Raw genomic sequence first — 23702 nt, 5'->3', positions numbered from 1 at the left:
CAGGGTCCAGGGATTGAGTCCTGCATCGGGCTCCCTGCTCCGCGGGAAGCCTGCATCTCCCTCTCCCACTCCCCCTGCTTGTGTTCCCTCTCTCACTGTGTGTCTCTCTGTCAAATAAATAAATAAAATCTTAAAAAAAATAAAAAACCCTTTGTGCTATTGTCAGACTGGAGAAATGGGTGTGCCGACAAACATTTAGTAAGCCTTGCAGAAAGGGAAGGAGATCTTTTTTTTTTTTAAATAAAACTTGTCATTTAATTTTATTCTACTCAAAATCATTTCTAAAGACCTCAACCTTTAGACTGTTCCAGGGGCCTCACTAAAGTGCCGGAGAGGTGATGGGGCAGAGCTGGAAGGGCAGACAGAAGAAATGGCCCCAGTAAAGGACAAAAGCCAATTCATATCTCAGCCACTTGTCTGCTGTGGTTTTGGTGCCCTTCCATCTAGCTTGCTACTTTGCTCTTTGACTGTAAACACAGAGAAGGGATGGGCTTTCCTGTTGAGTACCTCGTAGAGAACACACTGTTCATTCATATATATTAAAAATAGAAGGCCTAGGGAGCTCCTGGGTAGCTCAGATGGTTGAGTGTCTGCCTTTGGCTCAGGTCGTGGTCCCGGGGTCCCAGGATCGAGTCCCACATCAGGCTCCTGACTCAGCGGGGAGCCTGCTTCTCCCTCTCCCTCTGCCTTTCCCCCTGCTCATGCACTTCTCTCTAATCTGTCTCAAATGAATAAATAAAATCTTAAAAAAAAAATAGAAGGCCTAGTTGAAAAATCCTCTGTACAATCAGGTTTTAGCAAAAGCCAATCAGATATCAGAGGTCTAACTTATTTTTTCCTTCTTGCTTTTATAACATGTCTCTAAACCCTAATTTTTCTCCCTTTCCTTTTCATTATGCATCTTCTGTGTGCCAGGACATTGGGAGAAGATTTCTAATGAGGGCAGGAGAAGGACAGATGCTTCTGCAGTCTAGTGGTCTTGCCCTTCCTGTGTCTGGTGACTTTGCATTTGAATCCCCAAATTATACTTACTCTGACCTCCATCTCTGGGATGTGTCTCATGTGCTCACAACTGTACCCGGTGTATATCCGAATGTCCACCAGATGCGGGGGCGGGGTGCGGTGATGGGGCTGGAGGGTGAGCCCAGCTAGGGGGCTAGTGTGGGACATCCTGGGTGATTTAACTTGGAAGCCACAAGGTGGCAACATTTACTAAGCAGCTGGGCATTTTCTTCTCTCATTAAGATGTTGAACTTGGTTTTCCATTTTCTCAGATTGAAAAGCTGAGGAAAGGGTTTAGCAGCCATTGCTTTAGGTCCTTTCAGAAAGTGAAACTGTAGGATAAGCGTGCTGCAGTATATTGGTGTTTGTTCATCCCCTGGGTTTAGATACCAAGAGTTTGAAATTGCTCCGTGTGACTGTGGCTGAGTCACCTCTCCTTCGGCCTCAGTTACACATCAGGATAGGAGAGACGTGGTTGGGCTGACTGGTAGCTAATGGTTCTTTTTGTGTGTGATTTATGACTTCAGTTACAAGTTACTCCCCTCTGTTGCTTTAAAAAAAAAACTTCCAGTAAAACTAGGCTTTAAAACAAAACAAAACAAAAAACCCAGTAGCTTTTTATCAAAGGACAGTGTCATGATTAAAAAAAAAAAAAAATCAACGACAAAGTCTCAAAGAAATTAATGTCCTAGAAGATAGCCATCTCCCTGGGTTAACTCAAGGGCTAGACTCTCCTAAATGAGGATGCTTATTTACCAGCTTTCCTAAATTAGCAGCTTTGGGGATATTAAGATCTGAAGGAACTGTCCAAGGGAGGTATTGTGTATGCTTTGCAGTGATTAAGCCATTAAGCTCTAATTGGTATTTTCCCACTCACGGTTTGTGTAGGAAGCTTTAAAATTATTTAGGAATTCTGTGCTCATCAGCCATCTTAGTGTCATCCCCACATTTTAGAACCCAAGAGCAGGAAGTGCAGAGAAAGGGTTTTTGTTCAAGCAGATTATGACTTTTGCTCACAATACCCTCCCTGTTGGTCTGTTCTTTGCAGATGAAGTGGAAAGGGAAGGACCTGTTTGACTTGGTGTGCCGGACCCTGGGGCTTCGGGAAACTTGGTTCTTTGGACTGCAGTACACAATCAAGGACACCGTGGCCTGGCTCAAAATGGACAAGAAGGTTGGGCTGGAACTTGATGAGACCAGTCAGGCTGGTGTGTGCTCTGGTTTTTCCCTGAGCATGTGCCTAGCTTCTTTGCTCATCTTGGGGCACTAGGGGCACCCAGTAGAGAAGGGGGCAAGTCCTGAAGTAAGTTGTGTAAAGAACAGGTCCCAGAGACGCCACAGGCTTTCTGCTCTTCCTAGGCCAGCAGAACCAACCAGGATGAAGCTGTTGCCCTCCCTGGCTTCTGTACTCATCGTCACCAGGCTGATTGCTTCTGGCTTTATGCTGTTCAATTTATTGAACCACTAGTTAGGCTTTATGAATAAAAATTACTATTATGTTATTATCCTGGTTGTTTTTTTTTAATAGTTTATGTCTTTGAAAGATTTACCTGGGACTCATGTTCTTTAGGGAATGTTTAAGTCTTTTTTGAGAAACACTGTGGCCCAACTCAATTTTTTTTTTTTTTAAAGATTTTATTTATTTATTTGAGAGAGAGAGAATGAGAGATAGAGAGCACAAGAGGGAAGAGGGTCAGAGGGAGAAGCAGACTCCCCGCTGAGCAGGGAGCCCAATGTGGGACTCGATCCCGGGACTCCAGGATCATGACCTGAGCTGAAGGCAGTCGCTTAACCAACTGAGCCACCCAGGCACCCCTGCCCAACTCAATTTAGTCATTAACATGATCCAAGGAACAGAGAGTGCCCCACTTCCTTTGGTGAAGAAGCAATGTCCGTTTTTTCTTTATGATTCTCTGGGCCTTCTGAGGTTTGGAAGACAAGTTGGGGCTCCCGGCAGTTCTAATATGGCTTAGAAATGGATATTGCCTAAGGAAACTGCTGTCTGCATGGATTCATGTGTGCACACACACGAAGGCCCACTTACCTACTTACCTGCCTACCTAACCATGAAGACGTTTGGGAACAGGGCCATTTGTTTTTGTTAGTAGCCCCTAAAAGACCCCTAGATCTCAAAGTAAGTCAGTACCCTCTGCAGTTGATTTTATCATCTCCTGCATGGCGTGATAGACAATGAACGCCTCCTGCTTTTTTTTTTTTTTTATGTTTGACTCTAAGCTCAAGTGTTCAAATTGTGTTTCCATCTGTACACGGTAATCTGAATCTTCATGTTGGAATCTCCGCTGGTTATAAATTTCGTATGGTAATTCCCAGTGGTCATGAGCATCAGAGTGCCACCATGTGCCGGTATCAGTGAGAGAGTCCTAAATCTGGTTTATTTTGGGTCTCCTGGGCATTGCCACCTGGAATTTGGGCAGGAGCACGAAGAATTATCTACCTAAGACAGCAAAACTTTCTGTATCTTTTTGTGATTCTCCGCAAAGTAAATTTTAAATCATACCTGAGTATTGGCCAAATGGATATTAGATTGGGGGCATCAGGAGCCATGGAACCTTGCTGCTCAAAGAAAATAAATTATGACACATGTTAATGGAGACTTGTAGCCTGTCACATGGCATGTTTATGTCCTGAAATGAAATTCATTCTGGAGAGCAGATGGTTCAGGCTTTTCAGTGGGTGGATGAAATTGTTCGAAGATTAAAGACAGTGTGTTTACTGACTGTGCTCAAGTATTTTGTAGGGCATCTCTGGAGGTTCCTTGAAACAAAGGGTTGCCACCATGGACACATTTCACTTTTGTTGCTCAGTTAATATTTAGAGGATTTCACAAAGATGAGGCTCATCATCTCTAAGCTCCCCCCCAATATGGACCTAAACGTTGGGGGTTGACAGGAAGAAAAAAGAATAAAGGAAGATTTCACAAGTTCAGAAAATTAAAAAAAACCTTCAGCCTACTGTAAAGGATAGTGCCCAAGACCTTTGAGCTATAAATTTCTAGTTTTTAACTATCTCTCTGGCCTTGAGAACATCTGTGCCTTAATAATCTTAGCTCCACTCACTCCTTGAGGATATTGATTAATTTGGTTCAGAAACGCCATGTGAGTGAACATTACCTCTTGTTATAGATGGCTTTGTGAATGCTTCAAACTGTAAGATCATAACCTTTGGGGACTGTGATGAATTTAGAGAGGGAAAAATACTTATATGCTCCCTGAAAAAGGTTCTTTGATGGTGGCAGGGGAGGAACAGGTGCCAACATAGCTTGTTCTTCTTTTGCTCTGTAATTGTGCAGGTGCTGGATCATGATGTTTCAAAGGAAGAGCCAGTCACCTTTCACTTCCTGGCCAAATTTTATCCTGAGAATGCTGAGGAGGAGCTGGTTCAGGAGATCACGCAACATTTGTTCTTCCTGCAGGTACACCAGTCCGTATTAGCCCCGCTTGTTCTGAGAGAACTCACCCAGGCCTGGTTGCCAAGGCAGCCTGGATGACCCCCTCGGAGTTGACCACAGATGCCTTCGCATTGTGAAAATGTTCTGCCTCTGGGAAGTCAGTCCCTTTGGTCCCGTAATGGAGGGGAAAAATCTTCAGAATAGAACTATACTTGAGAGATGTGAATTGGTGTCATATGAAATGGCAAAACTTTGGTAGTGTAAGAAGGGGTACCTGACTTGACACCTCTTTGAAGATGGATCCTGTTTTCTTGTTGCTGAGTGGAAAGTACCTAGTAGTTACAAAGGAAGTCCAAAGAGAGAGTCTTAGAAAGAGTAGTTATTCCAAAAGTTTGAAATCTGCTGTCATTAAGACAGGACTTCAGAACTCCAGTGAGTTGGAGTTTAACTCCATGTGGCTAATCCTACACATGTGGAACTTCATACATGGTGCTTCATGCTGCCCATTGTCTATAAATGTCTTATTCATCTCCCGCTCCTTCACTAGAGTGTAAGCCCCTTACAGGCAAGGCTCACCGAGTGCCCAGTAGGCATTCCAAAAGTAACTGCTCAGCTGAATTGAAGAAATGAGGAGCTCTGTAATTGTGGGTTCAAAGACTGCTAGTTGGCCGTTTGGGGGCACAGTGAGTCGGGGTCAATTTTGCTGGTGTTCTTATTGCTTGATCAGAGTTCTGCCCCAGTTTCATGGTTGGTTGCAGTGATTGGCGCTGGAGCTGCTTGTGTGCCCAATGGTGCCTACTGTCAGTAACAGAGAAGATTGCACAGGGGCATTAGTTACGTGATTTCCCAGAAGTAGATGTATGTATGTTGTCACATAGTCCTCGTCTAATTAGTTTGAGCTTCAGATTGGTATGTTCAGTAAATATTAAGTTAAATGTAGTAAAACCCCCAAATAATTTATTTTACAAAAAAGTGTACAAAAAAGTATACATACATTTACATGTATGTATATGTATACATCCCCATCCCTAACATTTTCCTTCAAAGGGAAACCCCCTCAGTTTTTCTGTAGTGTGGATTTTTTCCCCCTTTGAAAAGAAACCAAGGGATTAGAAAGTTGCACTGCTTTGAATAAAACCTCATAATGATCTCTGAGGCCCCAGAATGTGCTAGCGTTACAGAGATGGCGCTTAGAAGCAGTGCCTATCCCTCATGTGACTTTGGCTTAATTTTCCCTCATACTGAAAAATTGGAGTGTTTCGTGGCTGAGCAAGGCAACATTTACTATGTCTATGAATCTGGTGAGTGTTGACATCTGTGAAAAGAAAGTTGGCTTTCCTGTTATGTTTATTTCAGTGTGCCCTACTTGGTGAGGCTCTCTTGCCTCTCTGTCTGCAACATCACATGCTACACCATTCTAAGAAGTTAGATGCAATGAGATATGTTAATTCGACATTATGGCTTAAGAATTATATTTCCTGGACCTCACATGTACTTAAAAGTTTAATCGATCAAACTTTATTGCTTCCTTTTCCCTTAGAGCAGGCATTTTGAATGTGATGGGTTTTTTTCCTGCAGTCATAACTCAGTGGCCTTGCTGACTTTTGTCTTGTGTAAAGACTTTAAAGTAGACTCCATTTCCTCTAGTGCTGTGTGTGCTCAGCAGGGGCTGAGGCTGCAATCACCAGCAGAGCTGCTCCTCACACTTCCGGAATTCACAGCTCCCCTCTGTCACAGTCCAGATAGCAGTCTCTGTTTTAACCATGAAAAGTGTTTTTCCTCTTCAGGAAAAAGATCGTGAACAGAAGAGATAAGGGTTTTTTTTTAATGCATAGTCATCTTACCAATAACTTCTCAGCCCCTGTACTCCCAACCTGTCTGCCGCAATAAAAAAAATTGTACCCTTTGTCAGAAAATTATTAACAGGCTGGTTTGGCAGCCCTCATTAGAACACCCTGCAGCCATCTGCTGTGACCAGCATGCACAGCTCACTTCCGCGCACACAGTGTCATGTCTCCCTTGTTGCCCCTTTTAGGTAAAGAAGCAGATTTTAGATGAAAAGATCTACTGCCCTCCCGAGGCTTCTGTGCTCCTGGCTTCTTACGCCGTCCAGGCCAAGGTAGGCACAAAGAAGGAGAGTGCCTTCCTCCTTGGCATTAATGTGTGTCACGGGAATCACTCCAGTCTTTGGTTTCTTTGGGTTTTCTAGGCTTCAGAGAGACTTTCCCCAGGAGGGAGATGTTTAGGACTTGTGGGCTGGGGAAACCGTTATCACTGTCCCAGATTCTGTATAATCTTGTGAGAATTATGGTGAATTGTGTGTCTTTGTAATCTCATTACACACATGTGGTTAATTACAGTCACTGGACTTTTTATTAACCCAGGAAAATGAACTTATAGTCTCCAGTTTGAGCCAGACTATAGCCTTTAGGTCAAAAAGGCCCCAAACTCATCTTTTGAGTACCAGCCACCCTGTGTGTGGGAACCACACTACTACCTAGAGCATGCCTTCCTTCACCCACCCCTGATGGGCATGCTTGCTCTGCTCATGGCTGGGTACAGCAGGCCCTTTGGCACCCTGAGCCCAGTTGAGCTGCCGGTGAGTTGTTCATAGAGAAGTCACTGTGGATTGGGAGTGGTGGTGAAGGAGACCACCGCTCTTATGTTTTGTCCTCCCTGTTTTCATAAGACCAACTGAAAAAAAAAAGGTAAATAAAACATAAAATTAAAAAAAAAAAAAAAGACCAACTACAGGGTCAGTCAGGGGTGCTTCATGTCCCTCAGACACCTGCCCTGTATTTGGTCCTGCTGCTTCCTACTTCCCACGGCAGCATGAGGAAAAGTCCCCAGAATTGGGGCACTTTCCTTACTTTTGTGATTTTGCATAATCTTTTCCATTTTTATTTTCCTTTTTCGTTAGAGGTGTCCACAAAGCCATTTCCCTGTGGTATTACAAAAATTAATAAGACACTCTGAACTTCTTAGCCCACTTTTTTTTGGGTAGCTTAATACAATTTCAGATCAAAGCCAGGAAATGACTGGCCTGTCACTTGGGAGGGGGGCGGAGAAAAAGTCTGTTCATGCTGGTTAGACTAACAGAACCACCAGAATCAATTCTATCATTTGATGACTTGTCTAATATTTGCTGAGTATCCATCAGGCCTGAGGAGGGATTGTTGACTCTGTCACAGATACAGACAGGAAAGCGAGTATCTGCTCCTACCAATTTGCCCAAGGTCATTTGGACAATCTTGAGTAAAGCTAAGGGCAGAATTCATGGCTTTGGGATTGTGTTTTGTGCCTCCCCTATTCCACTGCCCAGAAAAATGAGTAATTGAAAAAACAGAAAATGGGCCTTGATTCAACTAAAACATATGCTTCCTTTTATGCTTTGATTAAGAATATTAATAACAGGAAAAATGTGTCCTTTCAGTCAGTATTGCCCTGACAGTGATGAAGCAGTCATTGTCACTCTCATCAAATCCAAGCACTTTTCTGGCCCAGAACCCAGTTCCTTTTTAGCAGGCTTTCTCCCCAGCTGAGAGGAGACCCAAGCTCTCAAGGACATTACCTCCCTTTGAAGGGCTTCAGTCTCAAAGGCTACATTTCCTTTGCATGGATTTTGGGCCACAAATTCAAAGGCCACCTGTGGAAAAAAAATAACTTTTCAGGGAACCAGCAGATGTTTGCTTAAACAGATTTCACTGTAGGAAAGCCCTACTAATTTGGATCCTACTAATTTAGAGATGAAAGTGATTCACAGAGAGCATGTGTGGTTCATATGGAGGAGGATGTTCTAACTGTTTTTTCCGGTGTAAATTTTCAGGATCTTACAAATAAAGGTAATCTATGGCTTCAGGTCTGGAGAAACTAAGGATTATTATAACATGCTTCCAGTTTCTAGGACTGTTGGTTAATATTAAAAAGGTATCTCTGATTATGGTATTAATAAGGTCTTACACACCTGTGATGTTTTACAGTTTCACAAAGTGTTACACATGAACATTTCGTGCGGTACTCAGTATAGTCTTTTCTGTGAGCCACAGCTTGAGACTATTACGCCCGTTTTGCAGATGAGGAATTTAGGGCTCAGAAAGGATTAGCAATTTGTCTAAAGTTATAAATACTTTATGTTAATTCTTTTTTAATGGAATTTATAGCCCACTTCTTGATGGACAGGATTTGAGCAGAATGAAACGAGAGAGTGGAAGCAGGATGAGAACCCTAGGGTCTGGGTTGCCTAACTCAGTACTCTGCTCTTGCCCTCCCTGTATAGCTTGTGAGGGAGGTCTCTGGGTAGCACACACTGCCTTTCACCAAATTCCAGATTCATTTATAGGGTCACATAAGTCCAGACTTTTCAGCAAACCGTACTGGTTTCCTTCCGTCATATTCAGTCTGTTTTCTTCCACAACCCTTCTGAAACAGAAAGAAACTTTAGAAGTGTGGTTATGGAAAGGGACTCGGGCTCATTAACACATGGAATGTAATTATGCACAAATGTATTCATTACAGTATTTCAGCTGTTCGAATGATACAGACATAGCTAATTCCAAAGCATAAAGAAACAATTACCCTCAAAGTATAAATACAAATATTAATCACATGGTTCAGTTAACAAGAACCATATTTCTTGGTTAGAGTTTGAGTTATGTTTGAATGTTTGAATCAAAAGTCTGAGCTGGGTTTGGTGGTTTTTTTTGTTTTTTGTTTTTTTTTTAGTCCAGTCACATGACATACCAAACCATCTTGCAATGTTTTAAACCACCTGTTGGATTTTGGTGTTTGAAATGTGTTCTTATTAAAAGTGACTTTGGGAGAGAATGGTATGTAATTTACCAGTCTTACAGCACTGGCCTATAGACTCCTAGTGTTCAGAGAGAGAAGCGAATGGTGGGAGAAGAGGCTTAGTGTTTCTCGGTACTCTGATGCAAGTTAGGGACAGAGTGCTAAAAAGCAATTAAGTTGAGTATATGTAAAGTATAGGTGAAGAGTGGCAAGTGTTGAGGCTGGAGAGATCTGTAAGGGGCCAGATCATAAAGGGTCTTAACTTTATTGTGTGGGTGGTGCAGAGCCAGTGAAGGGTTTATATTTTAGACAGATCCTTTGGTGGCTGTGTGAAGGACAGATTGGAGTGAGGCAGGTTTGGAAGCAGGGGGACCTGTTGAAGGCTGTGTGGTGGTCGTCTTGGTGAGAGGCTCTGAGGGTCACACCTTGGGCATTGGTCATTTGGATGGGAGGAGACCAACTTGAAAATATCCAGGAGGTAAAAGTTGAATATAAATGGTGCTATACTTTGCACACCCCCCATTTTTGGCTTATACTTTTAGACATTGATATTTTTTCCTACTCAACATCGATTTTTAGATGTATCATGTTGTATGTGTAGATGTCACTCATTGATCCTAATTGCTATGTGTTGGCCATTGATGAGTAAACCTAATTTACTGATCCATCCCCCTTTTAAGGGAGAGGTGGGTTTCGTTTCTCCTTTTTCCTCCTATCAGAAACAGTGCTTTACCAAAAATCCTTTTATATGAGTCCTTGTGTACATGTGCAAAAGCTTTTTCCACTTAAGGTAGATTTCTACGAGCAGCATTGCAGATATATCCCTGAATATAAAGATCTCTTGAGGATATGAGAAAAAGACAGCCAAAAAAGTGGGTACAAAGGGCATGCATAACAGGCACTTCATAGAAGAGACGTGAGAATGGTCAGTAAATACAAAAAGATGTTCAATCTCACTGGTGCTCAAGAAAAAGAAAAATTAAAGCAACACTAAGCAAACCCATAAGGTTGACAAGGATTAGTAGTAAATAGGAGAGAAGCGTTGTTTGAGTTCCTGTGCTGGTGGAAAAGGACTATGAACTGGCATGACCTTTGTAGAGTGATGGATGCGGTAAGAGCCCGTCAGGTGAGGGGACACCCCATCCCCGAGTCCCCGAAATTCCACTTCTAGGTGACTACTCCAGAGGAACTCCATACAGCATGTCTGTTTTACTTAACTATCAGAACAGATCGTCCCACTTCATTTTTAAACTACCGAACCGTATTTCCTGAAAAGGAGGGACTGTGGATTATTTAAATGTCTCTTTATTGGTAGATATGTAGGTTTGTTTTTCTTTCTATTATTTAAACGAATGCAGTGCACATCTTTGAATATGCCTCTTTGGGCACATATGAACAGTCTTTCTGTTCTGATAAATACCAAGAAATGGCATAACTGCGCTGAAGGATAAGAACCTTTAAAATTTATCTTTTTTTTTTTTAAGATTTTATTTATTTATTTGAGAGAGAGAATGAGAGACAGAGAGCATGAGAGGGAGGAGGGTGAGAAGGAGAAGCAGACTCTCCGCTGAGCAGGGAGCCCGATGCGGGACTCGATCCCGGGACCCCAGGATCATGACCTGAGCCGAAGGCAGTCGCCCAACCAACTGAGCCACCCAGGCGCCCTTTTTTTTTTTTAAAGATTTTATTTATTTATTTGAGAGAGAAGAACCTTTAAAATTTAAATAATGCCAAGTGAAAGAAGCCAGGCACAAAAGGCTGCCTATTGTGTGATTCCACTTACATGAAATGTCCACAATAGGCAAATCCACAGAGACAGAAGGTAGATTTAGTGGTTGCCAGGGGCTGGAAGGAGGAGGAAATCAGGACTTAACTGTAAGGGGTATGGGATTTCTTTTTGGGGTGTTGGAAATATTCTGGAATTAGATAGTGGTGATGGTTGTACAACATTTTGAATATCCTAAAAACCACAGAATTGTATGCTTAAAATGAATTTTTTTTTGAAGATTTTTTTTTTTATTTATTTAATTGACAGAGAGAGAGAGAGACAGAGAGAGAGGGAACACAAGCAGGGGGAGTGGGAGAGGGAGAAGCAGGCTTCCCGCTGAGCAGGGAGCCCGATGCGGGGCTCGATCCCAGGACCCTGGGATCATGACCTGAGCCGAAGGCAGTTGCTTAACCAACTGAGCCACCCAGGCGCCCCTAAAATGAATTTTTTAATTTATCGGAATAAAAAACATTAAATATGTATGGCCAGATTGTCCTCCGAAAGTTTTGTCCTAATTTAACAGCATGTGAGAATACCTGTTTTACTATATCCTCATCAACAGTGGATGCTATCAGTCCTTCAAAATTTTTGCTAATCTGACAGAAAAAGAGGTTTGTTTTTTTTTTTTATAAAGTTTTCATTTCTTGATTATCCTGTGGGCCAAGAATCTTTTCACAGATTTACTGGTGATTTGTATTTCTTTCCTCTGTGAATCAAGTGTTTACAGCTTGCCCATTTTTCTACTGTGTTGTTTATCTTTTTCTAATTGATTTATAGGAGCTCCATGTAGTATGGGTGTTAACCTTTTATCTTTTGTTACACATATCAGACTCGTCAATCTTTTTATGTTTTGAGTGATTTTAGAATGGCTTCACCAACTGTTGTTATACACAGGTCCTATATTTTGTTCTGGTATTTTTGTGGATTTTCATTTATAGGTTTGAATTTTTAATCCACCTGGAATTTAGTGGACTGGTGTGTAGGTAGGAATCTATTTATTCTATGTATGTATTGATCAAATCTTTTAAGTTTTGAGAAATCCTGTTCAGAGCATTTGGTCTAGTTTTCCACATAGCTGGCGGAGGATAGTATTTCACATCCAGAAAGAGCCTCTGTTTAATCTAAGAATTGACTTCAAGAGTCCTTTAAATGGTGAACTCCCTTTTTGAATTTGAATTCAATTGGTTTATATCCGGGGTGGATCCAGGTTTTGTGGGGCCTGAAGTTGATATAACTTAGGGGGCTTCTTTTCAATGCAAGAATACCAAATTGTGAATATAAAATTAGGGTCAAGCCCATGCAGGTGCAGAGACCTAAACCCGAACTTCATTAGCTTCAAAGTAAATTCAGTCCCGGTTAAGTTATCAGACTGCATCTGTACATAGAGGATGAGGAACAGTCATCTCCATCTATGGAATGGTATGACTTTCTTTTATATTAACCAACTGCCACCCCTTAAGGATTTTCTCCTTGGGGCGCCTAGGTGGCTCAGCCGTTGGGCGTCTGCCTTCGCCTCGGGTCATGATCCCAGGGTCCTGGGATGGAGCCCCACATCAGGCTCCCTGCTCTGCGGGAAGCCTGCTTCTCCCTCTCCCACTTCCCTGCTTGTGTTCCCTCTCTTGCTGTTGTCTCTCTCTGTCAAATAAATAAATAAAATCTTAAAAAAAAAAGGATTTTCTCCTTCTTTTGTTTTTTAAAGAGACATTTGAGAGCAGACACACGCATCAAGGTGGCTTTAAAGTTGTAAGTGGAGTTAGTCCAGTGGTGAAGTTCTTTAAGCAGGGTCTTTGCTGCCTCTGCATTGCTCAGATGTGTAACATTTGATCACTGAAGTAGCTGGGAGCTTAGTATGATAATGTGGGTCATTAATCTCCTAAGCCTTTGAAACCTGAATTTACAACTTTAACTTTGCTATCTGCTTACTTCTGCATTTAGAGTTTGGTTAGCACCATTAAGACGTTTGCAAATGCAACTAACAGGGCTTGCTTTAGCATCCTACCCCTTCAGAAGTCACAGAGGCAAACAGTGACCAATGTCATAAATAATGCAGAGGATAACACTAATACTGACATTTACAGTAAGCCAGGCAATATGTAAAATGCTTCTCCAGATCATCTTCATCCTTGTCACCCCCTTACGAGGCAGGCACTTTTATGACCCTGGCTTTCCAGATGAGAAAGCTGAAGCTGAGAGAGAGGAATCCTTACTCAAGGCCTCAGAGGGATACCAGAGCAGCACCCCCATTCAAAATCCTCTAAGACCAAAGTTCTCACGTGACAAATTAGGAAACAGACTCAGAGGTAATACAATCTGAGTTTTTGTCTTTTGATACCAGGTTGTATTGAGTGCTATGTGTCAAGCATACTTTTACAGTTTTTATGGGTATTATTTCATTTAATCCCCCAAAAGTCCTGTAAGACAAATACTGTTATTATCCCCCACTTAACAGTTGAGAAAACCGAGACACAAAAATTTCCAGGGTCACAGCTAATAAGTGGAAGAGCTGGGACTGAACCTTTAGCAGCCTGTTCCAGAGTCAGGCTCCTACCTGTGTTCTACAGCTACCTCCTGAGAGAGTGCCCATAAAACTCAGTCCAGGGGCACCTGGGTGGCTTAGTCAGTTAAGCGTCTGCCTTGGGCCCAGGTCATGATCTCAGGGTCCTGGGGTTGAGCACCACGTCGGGCTCCCTGCTCAGCAGGGAGTCTGCTTCTCCCTCTCCTTTTGCCCCTCCCCCTGCTTGTGCTCTGTCTTTCAAATAAATAAAATCTTTAAAAAAACCCAAAAAACTCCGTCTAGTTACTGACTCATCACATCCCCAGGCCTTTGGAAGATCAAGAGAGGCCAGGTTCCTTCAGATTTTTTTAAATGAACACATGCCTAGATAGGTATAGAAACTGTGGCATATTTTAAATATTTAAATTTGATAAATTAATTGCTTTAACACAAAAAAATGCGGTACATTTCCGCCATTTGAAAAATAATGATGAGATTTTTTTTTTTTTAAAGATTTTATTTATTTATTTGACAGAGAGAAGAGAGAGCACAAGCAGGGGGAGCAGGAGAGGGAGAAGCAGAATCCCCGCTGAGCAGGGAGCCCCATATGGGGCTCCATCGCCGAACCCTGGGATCATGAGCTGAGCTGAAGGCAGATGCTTAACTGGCTGAGCCACCCAGGTGCCCCTAATGATGAGATTCTTAAAAAACATTAATTCATAGTGCTTTTTTAGTAGGGTGGTATGGGAATGAGGCACAATTTAAAGTTGCTGATGAACATTGTTCAATCCCAAGAGACGGGCTTTGATTTTATATGTTTATAGTTTCTTCTAAAAAATGCCTTCATTTTTGGGGGTGCCTGGGAAGCTAAGTCGGTTAAGCATCTGACTCTGAATTTTGGCTCAGATCATGGTGTCAGGGTCGTGAGATTGAGCCCCGTGTTGGGCTCAGTGCTGGGCATGGAGCCTGCATAAAATTCCCTCCCTCTCCCTCTGCCCCCCCTCACCTCGCGCTCATGCACACTCTCTCTTTCTGGAAAAAAAAAAAAGATAAAAATGCCTTCATTTTTTTATTATTTCCTGGTCAGACTTAAGTTTTCTCGGAAAGAAAGGGATATTTTTTTCTTAAATCAGAAAACGAATTTCCACGTTACTGTCCATGAACGGATACATTAAAATACAGGGCCCATTTCTGGCCCCACTAGTCACTTGCTCTGTAGCAAAAATCCGTTAACCTTTTACTCGTTTCTTTGTGCAATGGGAATGACAACGTTGGCATCAGATTTCTCCAAAGCACTTTTCAGAGCCTGAATGAAAGGTATTAAAACTATTGCCTGCATTATTCCCAGCTCCCAACCTAGCAATTGGCTCCAATTACCAGCCACTTAGAAGGATTTGTAGGTAAGACTCTTATCACACATTGCTAATTACAACTTTCACAGTTGTGTTTTGTTATTTCTTTTCAAAAGCTAATGTTTTGGTAATGACTGCTTTCTTTGAGGGTTAGAAAACACAGCTCCATTTCCATACAAATGTCACATTCTTATTAGCACATCACCCATCCATCCCTCACGGGATTATGCAGCTCTGTTCATAGATATAATCAGCTTTGTATTTTCATTCAAGGATAACAAACTAGCAAGGTTGAAATCTTGACTTGTCATTGGAACTGAATTGGAACTGAATTGCTCCCCAAGCTGGGAGGGGGTAAGACAGAGTCAAGCTCCATTCAGAAATGGCAGTTGTCTCTAGAATCTCAATCGCTTGCCCTCCCTTTCTTCTCCTTCCAGTACGGTGACTATGACCCCTCTGTTCACAAGCGTGGATTTTTGGCCCAAGAGGAATTGCTTCCAAAAAGGGTAAGAAATCAATCCCCTGTTTGGGAAAACACAGCAGAGATGTGGTCTACGAAAAAGCTAACTTAGGGACTTCAAGGAATATTGGAAGTACACGGCGAAATCATTTAAATAAATATTTTGTAATCAACCTTGAGTAAAGAATGTAGAATCTCTGTTAAGCATATTAAAAAGCAAAGGTACGTGGAGTTCGTTCGCGGTTGCCAGAGCTAGCATGGCCTTGAATGTTCGTTTCCTTCAAGGTGGGTGAGCACCAGTGATTCCCAGGAAAGAGTGTGGAGCAACATGTGTTCAGCCCGGGGAGCTGAGCTGTTTGCAGCAGGGCAGGGTGGATAGAGATGAATTGGGGTGGACATTGTAGTTTTTAATCCTTGGTGGTGTTCATCTTGTTCATTAGCCACGGAAGCAGGCCTTCCCTCCCTTCGGCTACTCCCGATTTTATAGCTCCACTCATCTGTCATGTGTAATAAAGGCCTGCTTCTCACCTTTCCCTGACTTCCCTTGCTCCTTTGATGGCTTTTGTGCAGGAGGAAGCAGCAGCACATGCAGCTTGGCCGAGCTCCTCCCTCTGGGACATGCAGCCCAGGAAAGAGGGGCTGCAGCTGGGCGAGGGGTGCACCCTTCTAAGTTGTGACTCACGTGGAATGGTGCTTGTTTACACACCAACCCTGCAATGTGACTGGCTCTCCCTGTATGTGGCTTTTTAAAAATAGCTTTGCTGTTTTAGTCTGATCTCGAAGCTAAGCTTTGCTGTTTTGTAAAAATGAGGTATAATTATAAAAATAGCAAACAATATCCAAACTTTCTTTGTGTGTGTGTTTTTTATTTTGCTCTATTTTTTGGTAGGTAATAAATCTGTATCAAATGACTCCAGAAATGTGGGAGGAGAGAATTACAGCCTGGTACGCAGAGCACCGGGGCCGAGCCAGGTGAGGCTGCTTTATTATCGGTTTACATTTCCGTATGGGCTTTTTTTTTTTTTAAGAACTACAAAATTAGGACTTGCTTGTTGAACAAAAGGCAGTACTGAGGTAGATAGAAGGAAAAGGGAGAGCTGGGAGTAGCTGGTCTTCAGTTTTGCGTGTATCCTTCTTCTGGTGCGTGCAGTATAAGGTAGGCCGCACAGCCTGTCCGGATGTACAGCCCCACTGCATTCATTGGTAATTCAGTTTCATGTTAAGGATTAGAGTGTATGCATATCCCATAGCTTTTGTGTTCATTCCTTGCTGATGACATTTGCAGTAGCTATGGATTTTTGCTTCCTGCAGTATACAGTCTAATATTGTTATATAATTACATGAGTGGTTCTGAGGATTCATTCTTTGCAAGAGTTGCTGAGTCAAAGGATGTGAGCATTTTGCGTTGACAGGTGCCACTAAATCGCCCTCCATAAGGGTCGTACCTATCTACCTGCCTACCAGCAGTGTATGCACATGTCTCCCCCCCATTTCTCTCCCCAACACTCATTTTTATCAATCTGATTTTTGTAATCTAAAAGATGAGATATTGTGTCTTAAGTATTTGTTAGCATTTTCCTGATCACTGTAGGAATTAATCTTTTCATTAGTCTTTAAAATATTGTCCTCTTCTTCACATCAACTTCCTGTCATGTGCTTTTTTAAAATTTAAATAATATGTATACTGAAAAGTGGACAAGTCATAAACGTACCGCTCAATGAATTATCACAAATTGAAAACACCGTGTAACACCAGGTGACAAGATAGCATGTGACTCTCCCCTGCCATAACTCCCCATCCTTCCTCCCCAAAGCTAACCACTCTTCGGATCCCCGATTCCATAGAGTAGTGGTGCCGGTTTTAAGCTTTACATAAATGCAATGGGACAGTCTCTATTTTTTGTGTCTCACTTCTTTTACTCAGCATCATATTGTGAGATTTGGGTTTGTGGTATGTAACAGCAGTGAAATTTTCATTTTCATTGCTGTGCAGAACTCCACTATATTAATAAAGCATGAGTTATCCATTGCACTGTTGATGGACATTGAGGGCATCGGGGTGTCTCTTGGTTGCTATTACAAATAATGTCAAACAATTTTTCAGAGTAATTGTACCAGTTTACATCAGCAGGTTGTGTTTTCTAGTTACTCCACATGCCTGCCAACACTGTGTGTTCTCTTAGGTTGAATTTTTTTTAAAAAAATTCATTTGAGAGCATTTTGAGATTGGAGAGAGGGAAGAGTCATAAGGAGATCAAGTTAAAATATTTCAATAGTATATCTATTTGGGAGTTTTCTGCAAGTCATTGCTGCTTTAAGAGCTTACTTTAAATTTGACAGCTTAGAAGTAGGTGACCTGGCTTGGGTTTTACAGCCCAGATAGCTCTTGGCCTAACCCCTGACAACACCCAAAGAAATAAAATCAGGAGGGTAGAGCGCTCAGGTAGAGCTCTCAGGTAGCTTGCAGAGAGAATTGTTTCAATACCAAAACCGAGGTGAAGAAAGTTCACAATCAGATAAAGCAACAACTTAAATCTGCATATCCTAATCCACTTGAGGGGAGAAGATAACATATCACGTCCTTTTCTTGAATTCCTTGAGCCGGGTGTCATTATTTACCAAGGGCAAAGCGTGAAATTGAAGCCAAGAGATGCTGTAATGAATCTATTCTCTGGCTTTTGTGGGGATGGGAAATTCTGCTTGACTTCGGAGTGTTTCATAGACTCAGGGCTGGGAAGAGCCGTGTTGGTATCTGCTCTGGCTGGTGACTTCCGGCGGGTTCCTACACGCAGGTGGGAGTGTGCCCGCCCTCTGTTTTCTTACTTAGCTCTGGTGACAGTGTCTTTCATTCTCCTCACAGGGATGAAGCTGAAATGGAATATTTGAAGATAGCTCAGGACCTGGAGATGTACGGTGTGAACTACTTTGCAATCCGGGTGTGTTGAATCCTCTTTGAGTTCCCTGTGTATAAACAGAGACTGAATCAGAGGCCGACTGCTAAAATGGGTTACTTCCTTATTCCAGATTGGCAGTCTCTTTAATGGTTCAGTGGAGGAGAAGAGAAGAGGAAGGGGAGAGGGTCTTATAGCCTCATTTTCTATTTTTGGACTTCAATTAGATCCTTGGAAATGAAGTGTCAGTTGAGTCCCCAGGGGGACTTGGGCCTGGTCCTGTGCTCAGCAGAAACCTGTTCGAATACTCTGAGTGTAATGTTGATTATTTCTGGCTCTATGAGATCTGGCCCACAGGGAGCGCATGTAAATACTCTTCCCCCAGGGCACAAGGAGAGTAAAGCTACTTTTATAGATTACTGATTTGTTTGGGTGGGTCTCTTGTTCTCACTAGCAGGCTAATTGGTTTTCTATTCAGACCATTAATAGTCCCACTGTCCTCTGGGAACCCACTGCTTCTGCACCAGAGGCTTCTGTTTTCAGTCTTGGCTGGGTGGGCCTCTTTTTTTTTTTTTTTTAAGATTTTATTTATTTGACAGAGAGAGACACTGCGAGAGAGGGAACACAAGCAGGGGGAGTGGGAGAGGGAGAAGCAGGCTTCCCATGGAGCAGGGACCCCGATGCGGGGCTTGATCCCAGGACCCTGGGATCATGACCTGAGTCGAAGGCAGACGCTTAACGACTGAGCCACCCAGGTGCCCCCTGGGTGGGCCTCTTGAGCATCTTTCTCCTGAGGTTCTGCGGCTAGATGCCATACCTAGGAGCTCCATCCAAAGGAATTCATGCCATTGGCTCAGGTATTCCACTGCTGGTTCCAAACTGCAGATAGGTAGATGTTAAACAATCACCCAGAGTGGCCCACCTTTTTTGGTGGGGAGGGGGAGGGGGAGGTGGGAGGGGGAGAGAGAATCTTAAGCAGACTCCATGTCCAGTGCAGAGACACAGGGGGGAGGGGGGAGCTTGATCCCAGGATCCTGAGATCATGACCTGAGCCAAAAACAAAAGTCAGACGCTTAACCAACTGAGCCACCCAGGTGCCTCAGTGGTCCACCTTTCTTACCATAGTTACGGTTTGCTTTCCTTTTTTGGGTTCCTATAAATTTTGTATGAGGGGCACCTGGGTGGCTCAGTTGGTTAAGCATCTGCCTTCAGCCCAGGTCATGATCCCAGGATCCTGGGATCAAGCCCTGCATTGAGCTCCATGCTCAGCTGGGAGCCTGCTTCTCCCTCTCCCTCTTCCTGTTGCTCCCCCTGCTTGTGCTATCTCTCTCTCTGACAAATAAATAAATAAAATCTTTAAAAACAAAAAGATTTTCTATAATAATTCAAAAGGTTATTAAGTTTTATTAATTTCTATTTGCTAATTCTCTGGTTTAAGGTCAGGCTAGTTTAACACATTTCTGTGGTTTTGGCAACATAACTCCTCTTGGCCCATCTGCCCACCATCTAGATTCTAGAAAAGTAGTATTTTACAGTCCTTAAAAAACAGTTTCTTATTAGGAAATATTTCTGCAGCAGTCAGACTAAAATACACAATTGTGTGTGTGTTTTGTGTTACACAGTAGACACAGATAATGGATATTTTAGGGTCTTTTGTGTTCGAGTTCCATCAGCTAAGGGAATTATGTGCTTAAAACAATTTAAAAGAGACTGCTTGAGTCCCGCCGCTCTGTTTATTCTCTAGAAGTCATGATAGAAAGCAGAGGGTAGAATCCTTTCTTTCTTTTTTTTTTTTAATTTAAACTAGTCACAAACATAATGAAATATCTCGTTTTCCAAAATGTACTGTCGCACTTAAAAGCACAAAGCCTCACTTATGTTAATGCAGTAATTTTAAGAGCTTTGCAGACAAACAGAGGAATCTCTCTCAGGGTTTGGTAATAGCGCCTGACTTGGGGAGTGTTCGAAGGACTAAAAAGATTTATCTTGGAGCACTCACTTGTCCACCTGACACCTGCTGTTAGATTGGTCCTTCTCATCACAGTCTGAGCACCTTCTCGGTTTGCAGACCTGTTTTGCTGCCCTTGAATCTGGTTCGATTTCCTGGTTGTCAGCAATGGGTCAGGTGCTTTAGGTCCTTGTGCAGGGAGTTTCCTTCCACCACTACACAAGTGCAGGTGCATGGGCCTCCAGCCTGAGGATGTAGCTCTAGGCCCTTAGCTGGGTCAGTGACCTGAGGGCCAAGGGCACTTTGCCCTCTGTCTACTCTGACTGCCAACCACCATATGTGCAATCAATTAAATTTTCAAACAGTTTTATTGAGGTATAATTTATTTTTTTAAAGATTATTTATTAGAAAAAGTGGGGGAGGGCTGGGGAGGGCAGAGGGAGAGGGAGAGAATCTCAAGCAGCTCCCCACTGAGCACAGAGCCCGAACTGTGGCTTGATCCCAGGACCCTGAGATCATGACCTGAGCTGAAACCAAGAGTCGGATGCTTAACCGACTGAGCCACCCAGGCACCCCTAGGTATAATTTATATACAGTTCATTTTGGTATATTTTTTCCAACATCCTATTATAATAATTTCAAACATATAAGAAAGTTGAATTTCACAGTGAATATCCATATATACCCACTGTCTAAGTTCTATAATTAACATTTTACTATATTTGCTTTATCACACTGAGAATACGTTTTAACATAAAATAAAACCATTTGATCGCAGCACTTGGAATTTTCTTTCTGGTGGGGTACCTGGGTGGCTCGGTCAGTTAAGCATCTGACTCTTGATCTCAGCTCAGGTCTTGATTTCAGGGTCATGAGTTACAGGCCCCATGCTGGGCTCTACTCTGGGCGTGGAGCCTACTTAAAAAAAAAAAACAAACTTTCTGGTAGTACAACTACATTTTCTTTTAATGTAAGAGATGTTTAATTCTACAGGTCTTTTTTCTACATGTATGATAACTCTTATCCATAGGAGTACCTTTCCAAGGCCCCCCGTGGATGCCTGAAACCGTGAATAGTACCAAACCCTATATAGACTATGTTTTTTCCTTATATATGTATACCTGTGAACATTTAATTTATAAATTAGACACACTGTAAGAGATTAACAGTAACAATAAAAAAGAAGTTATAACAGTATACTGTAAGAGTCATGTGAATATGTTCTTTCTCTCTCAAAACATCTTATGGTACTACTCACCCTTCTTATAATGATGTGAGATGATAAAATGTCTACATGATGAGATGAAGTGAGGTGAATCACTTAGGTGTTGTGATGTAGGGTTAGGCTACACTAGTGACCTGACAGTAGTTCAGAAGGAGGATCATCTGCTTCCAGACCTTGGTAACTGAAACCATAGAAAGCAAAACCACAGATAAGGGGGGCGGGGGATGACTACTGTATTTAATTGGAGGTAACAGTGCTTAGATTGCTGCTACTTTAGCCATCGAGCCAGTAACAGAAAGCCCCAGTGATCCCTCTGGGACACGAGTCATGAGAATGGTATTTTGCCTCTGCCTGCCCCAATTCAGGAAGCTGGAGGCCCCCTGGGTTACATAGCTGCTGTGACTTCTGTTGGGACCTGTTGGAACTTGTCACATATAATAGTGTGTGCCAGGTTCTTTGGGAAGTTGAATAAAATCTCAAACCTCCGCTGGAGCTGACGGTGGCTGATCTTTGTTGAATCTACAGAATAAAAAGGGCACAGAGTTGCTGCTTGGAGTGGATGCTCTGGGCCTTCACATCTATGACCCTGAGAACAGGCTGACCCCCAAGATCTCCTTCCCATGGAATGAAATCCGAAACATCTCGTACAGCGACAAGGAGGTAGGACGTGCTTCACATGCAGACCCACCAGCAGCGCAGCTTGCGGCCTTTCCCTGTCTCTCCTCCTTGCTATAGTGGTCCCCAGCCAGACTGCTCCTTGTTACCAGTAAAATCCTTTAATCCCCAGGCTTTGGGTTTGGGGTTGTTGTTTTCTGTTTACAGAACAGTATTGGCAGCCTATTTTCAGATGGCATCGCTAAACCCCCCTGCTGACTAACAAGAGGCTGGGGAGCTCAACTTGTCCAGACGAACCTCCAAAGAATAGTAAACAAACCAGAAAGTAACCTTTTCCTATTACTTGCCTTTCTATTTCTAGTGAGAAATTCTCTTTGTATTTTTAAGTGTGGTGGACATTAAGCCCTCTCTCAGTGTCTAGTGCTTGATACATGTGGTGGGGATATCTATCTGTTTATCTCCTTATGTGTGTGTGTGTGTGTGTGTGTGTGTGTGTGTGTGTGTGTGTGTCTCACAGCGATGATATAAATAAGGATATCAGAACTAACTACTTGTGAGAATTTGAGAATAATTAAGTTTGAATAACTTGGCTGAACACTCTTAAGTTAGAAGTCAGATATTTCTAGGGATGCCTGGGTGGCTCAGTTGGTTAAGCATCTGCCTTTGGCTCAGGTCATGATCCCAGGGTCCTGGGATCGAGTCCTGCATCGGGCTCCTTGCTCCGGGGGGAGCCTGCTTCTCCCTCTGCCTGCCGCTCCCCCTGCTTGTGCTTGCTCTCGTTCTCTGACAAATAAATAAATAAAATCTTAAAAAAAAAAGAAGTCAGATATTTCTATACAGGATGGTGACCTTTCCCAAACACACTAATCTTATGTTCATTCGTACACTCGTTTGTTCTTGTTAATTTTAAAGGAATTATCAAGCATCTGCTTTGTGTTAGGTTTCGTAGGGGAAACAAAGATGTAGAAAATCCAGTCTCACCCCTCAGGGAAATTATAGTCAAGCAAGGCCCCGACTGCTGTAAGACAGGCCTACAGTGGAAGGGACTGATGATGCACGTGATGATGACCCATTGCATTTCCGCTTTTCCACTTACGAGTGCTCTCACCCCAACTCTGATTCCCTCCTCCCGAGAACATGCAGCAAGAGTAGGGGCCAGGTTTGGGGTATCTGTGCCACATCAGGAAGTGGAGATGCAGAGGAATCAGGTGAGCTGTGATCAGTGAGGGGAGCTCCATGTTCCCTGAAGTCATAGCCGAGGCGGCGGGTGGGGGGGCTTTTCCGGTAGGGGGTACAGAGGGTGAGTCCTGAGAGCACAGGGCACTGGGCCCAGACGGCACTCAGTGACGTTCTGGTGCCCGCACTGTTGAGATGCTGAGTGTCGAGTAAGGAACAGTGACAGCTCATGTGGTTGCCTGCAGAGCCCCCACCTGGAGCAGATTTCCTGTTTTCCCTTCCCAAGTAGCAACTTGAGAAAGGGAATCCCAAGCTCCTGGTTTCCAGTAATGTGTTTGAGATCTCCTTGGCCATGCTTGATGAGACAGATTGAGCTTCTTAATTCAAAACATTCTGGCTCTCAAAGTTTCTATAGCCCAGAAGAGGAACACTTAGGTATTTCTTTTTTAAAGTACTTCAATTGAAAGCTCCACATAACTTAAAGCAGTAGGTGTGCTGTGGCATGGTAGTTTGTCATCTCTAATTTCATAAAGTCTGTTTACTGCATATTCGCATATCTTTGTGTGCTAAAGGC

At 42.8% G+C, this 23702-nt stretch overlaps 1 protein-coding gene across 4 annotated transcripts in view; it reads left to right on the top strand.

Moving 5' to 3' along the window:
• Nucleotides 1–23702, top strand: part of NF2 (NF2, moesin-ezrin-radixin like (MERLIN) tumor suppressor) — a 75443-nt gene that overhangs the window by 22677 nt on the left and 29064 nt on the right. For all 4 annotated transcript variants that reach the window (XM_028124611.2, XM_028124610.2, XM_028124612.2 and 1 more), the window contains exons 2-8: nucleotides 2051–2176; nucleotides 4313–4435; nucleotides 6447–6530; nucleotides 15251–15319; nucleotides 16163–16245; nucleotides 18134–18209; nucleotides 21863–21997. In XM_028124611.2, coding sequence (XP_027980412.1) covers nucleotides 2051–2176; nucleotides 4313–4435; nucleotides 6447–6530; nucleotides 15251–15319; nucleotides 16163–16245; nucleotides 18134–18209; nucleotides 21863–21997 — 696 coding nt within the window. The remainder of the gene's footprint in view (nucleotides 1–2050; nucleotides 2177–4312; nucleotides 4436–6446; nucleotides 6531–15250; nucleotides 15320–16162; nucleotides 16246–18133; nucleotides 18210–21862; nucleotides 21998–23702) is intronic.

This window comes from Eumetopias jubatus, unplaced genomic scaffold (genome assembly GCF_037043125.1).
Source record: "Eumetopias jubatus isolate StellerSeaLion01/CBP00866 unplaced genomic scaffold, mEumJub1_p1.0 scaffold_16, whole genome shotgun sequence".
In the NCBI taxonomy this organism is placed as follows: Eukaryota; Metazoa; Chordata; class Mammalia; order Carnivora; family Otariidae; genus Eumetopias; species Eumetopias jubatus.
Note: the sequence above shows the minus strand (reverse complement) of the source record. Positions and strands in the feature narration are given on the sequence as shown.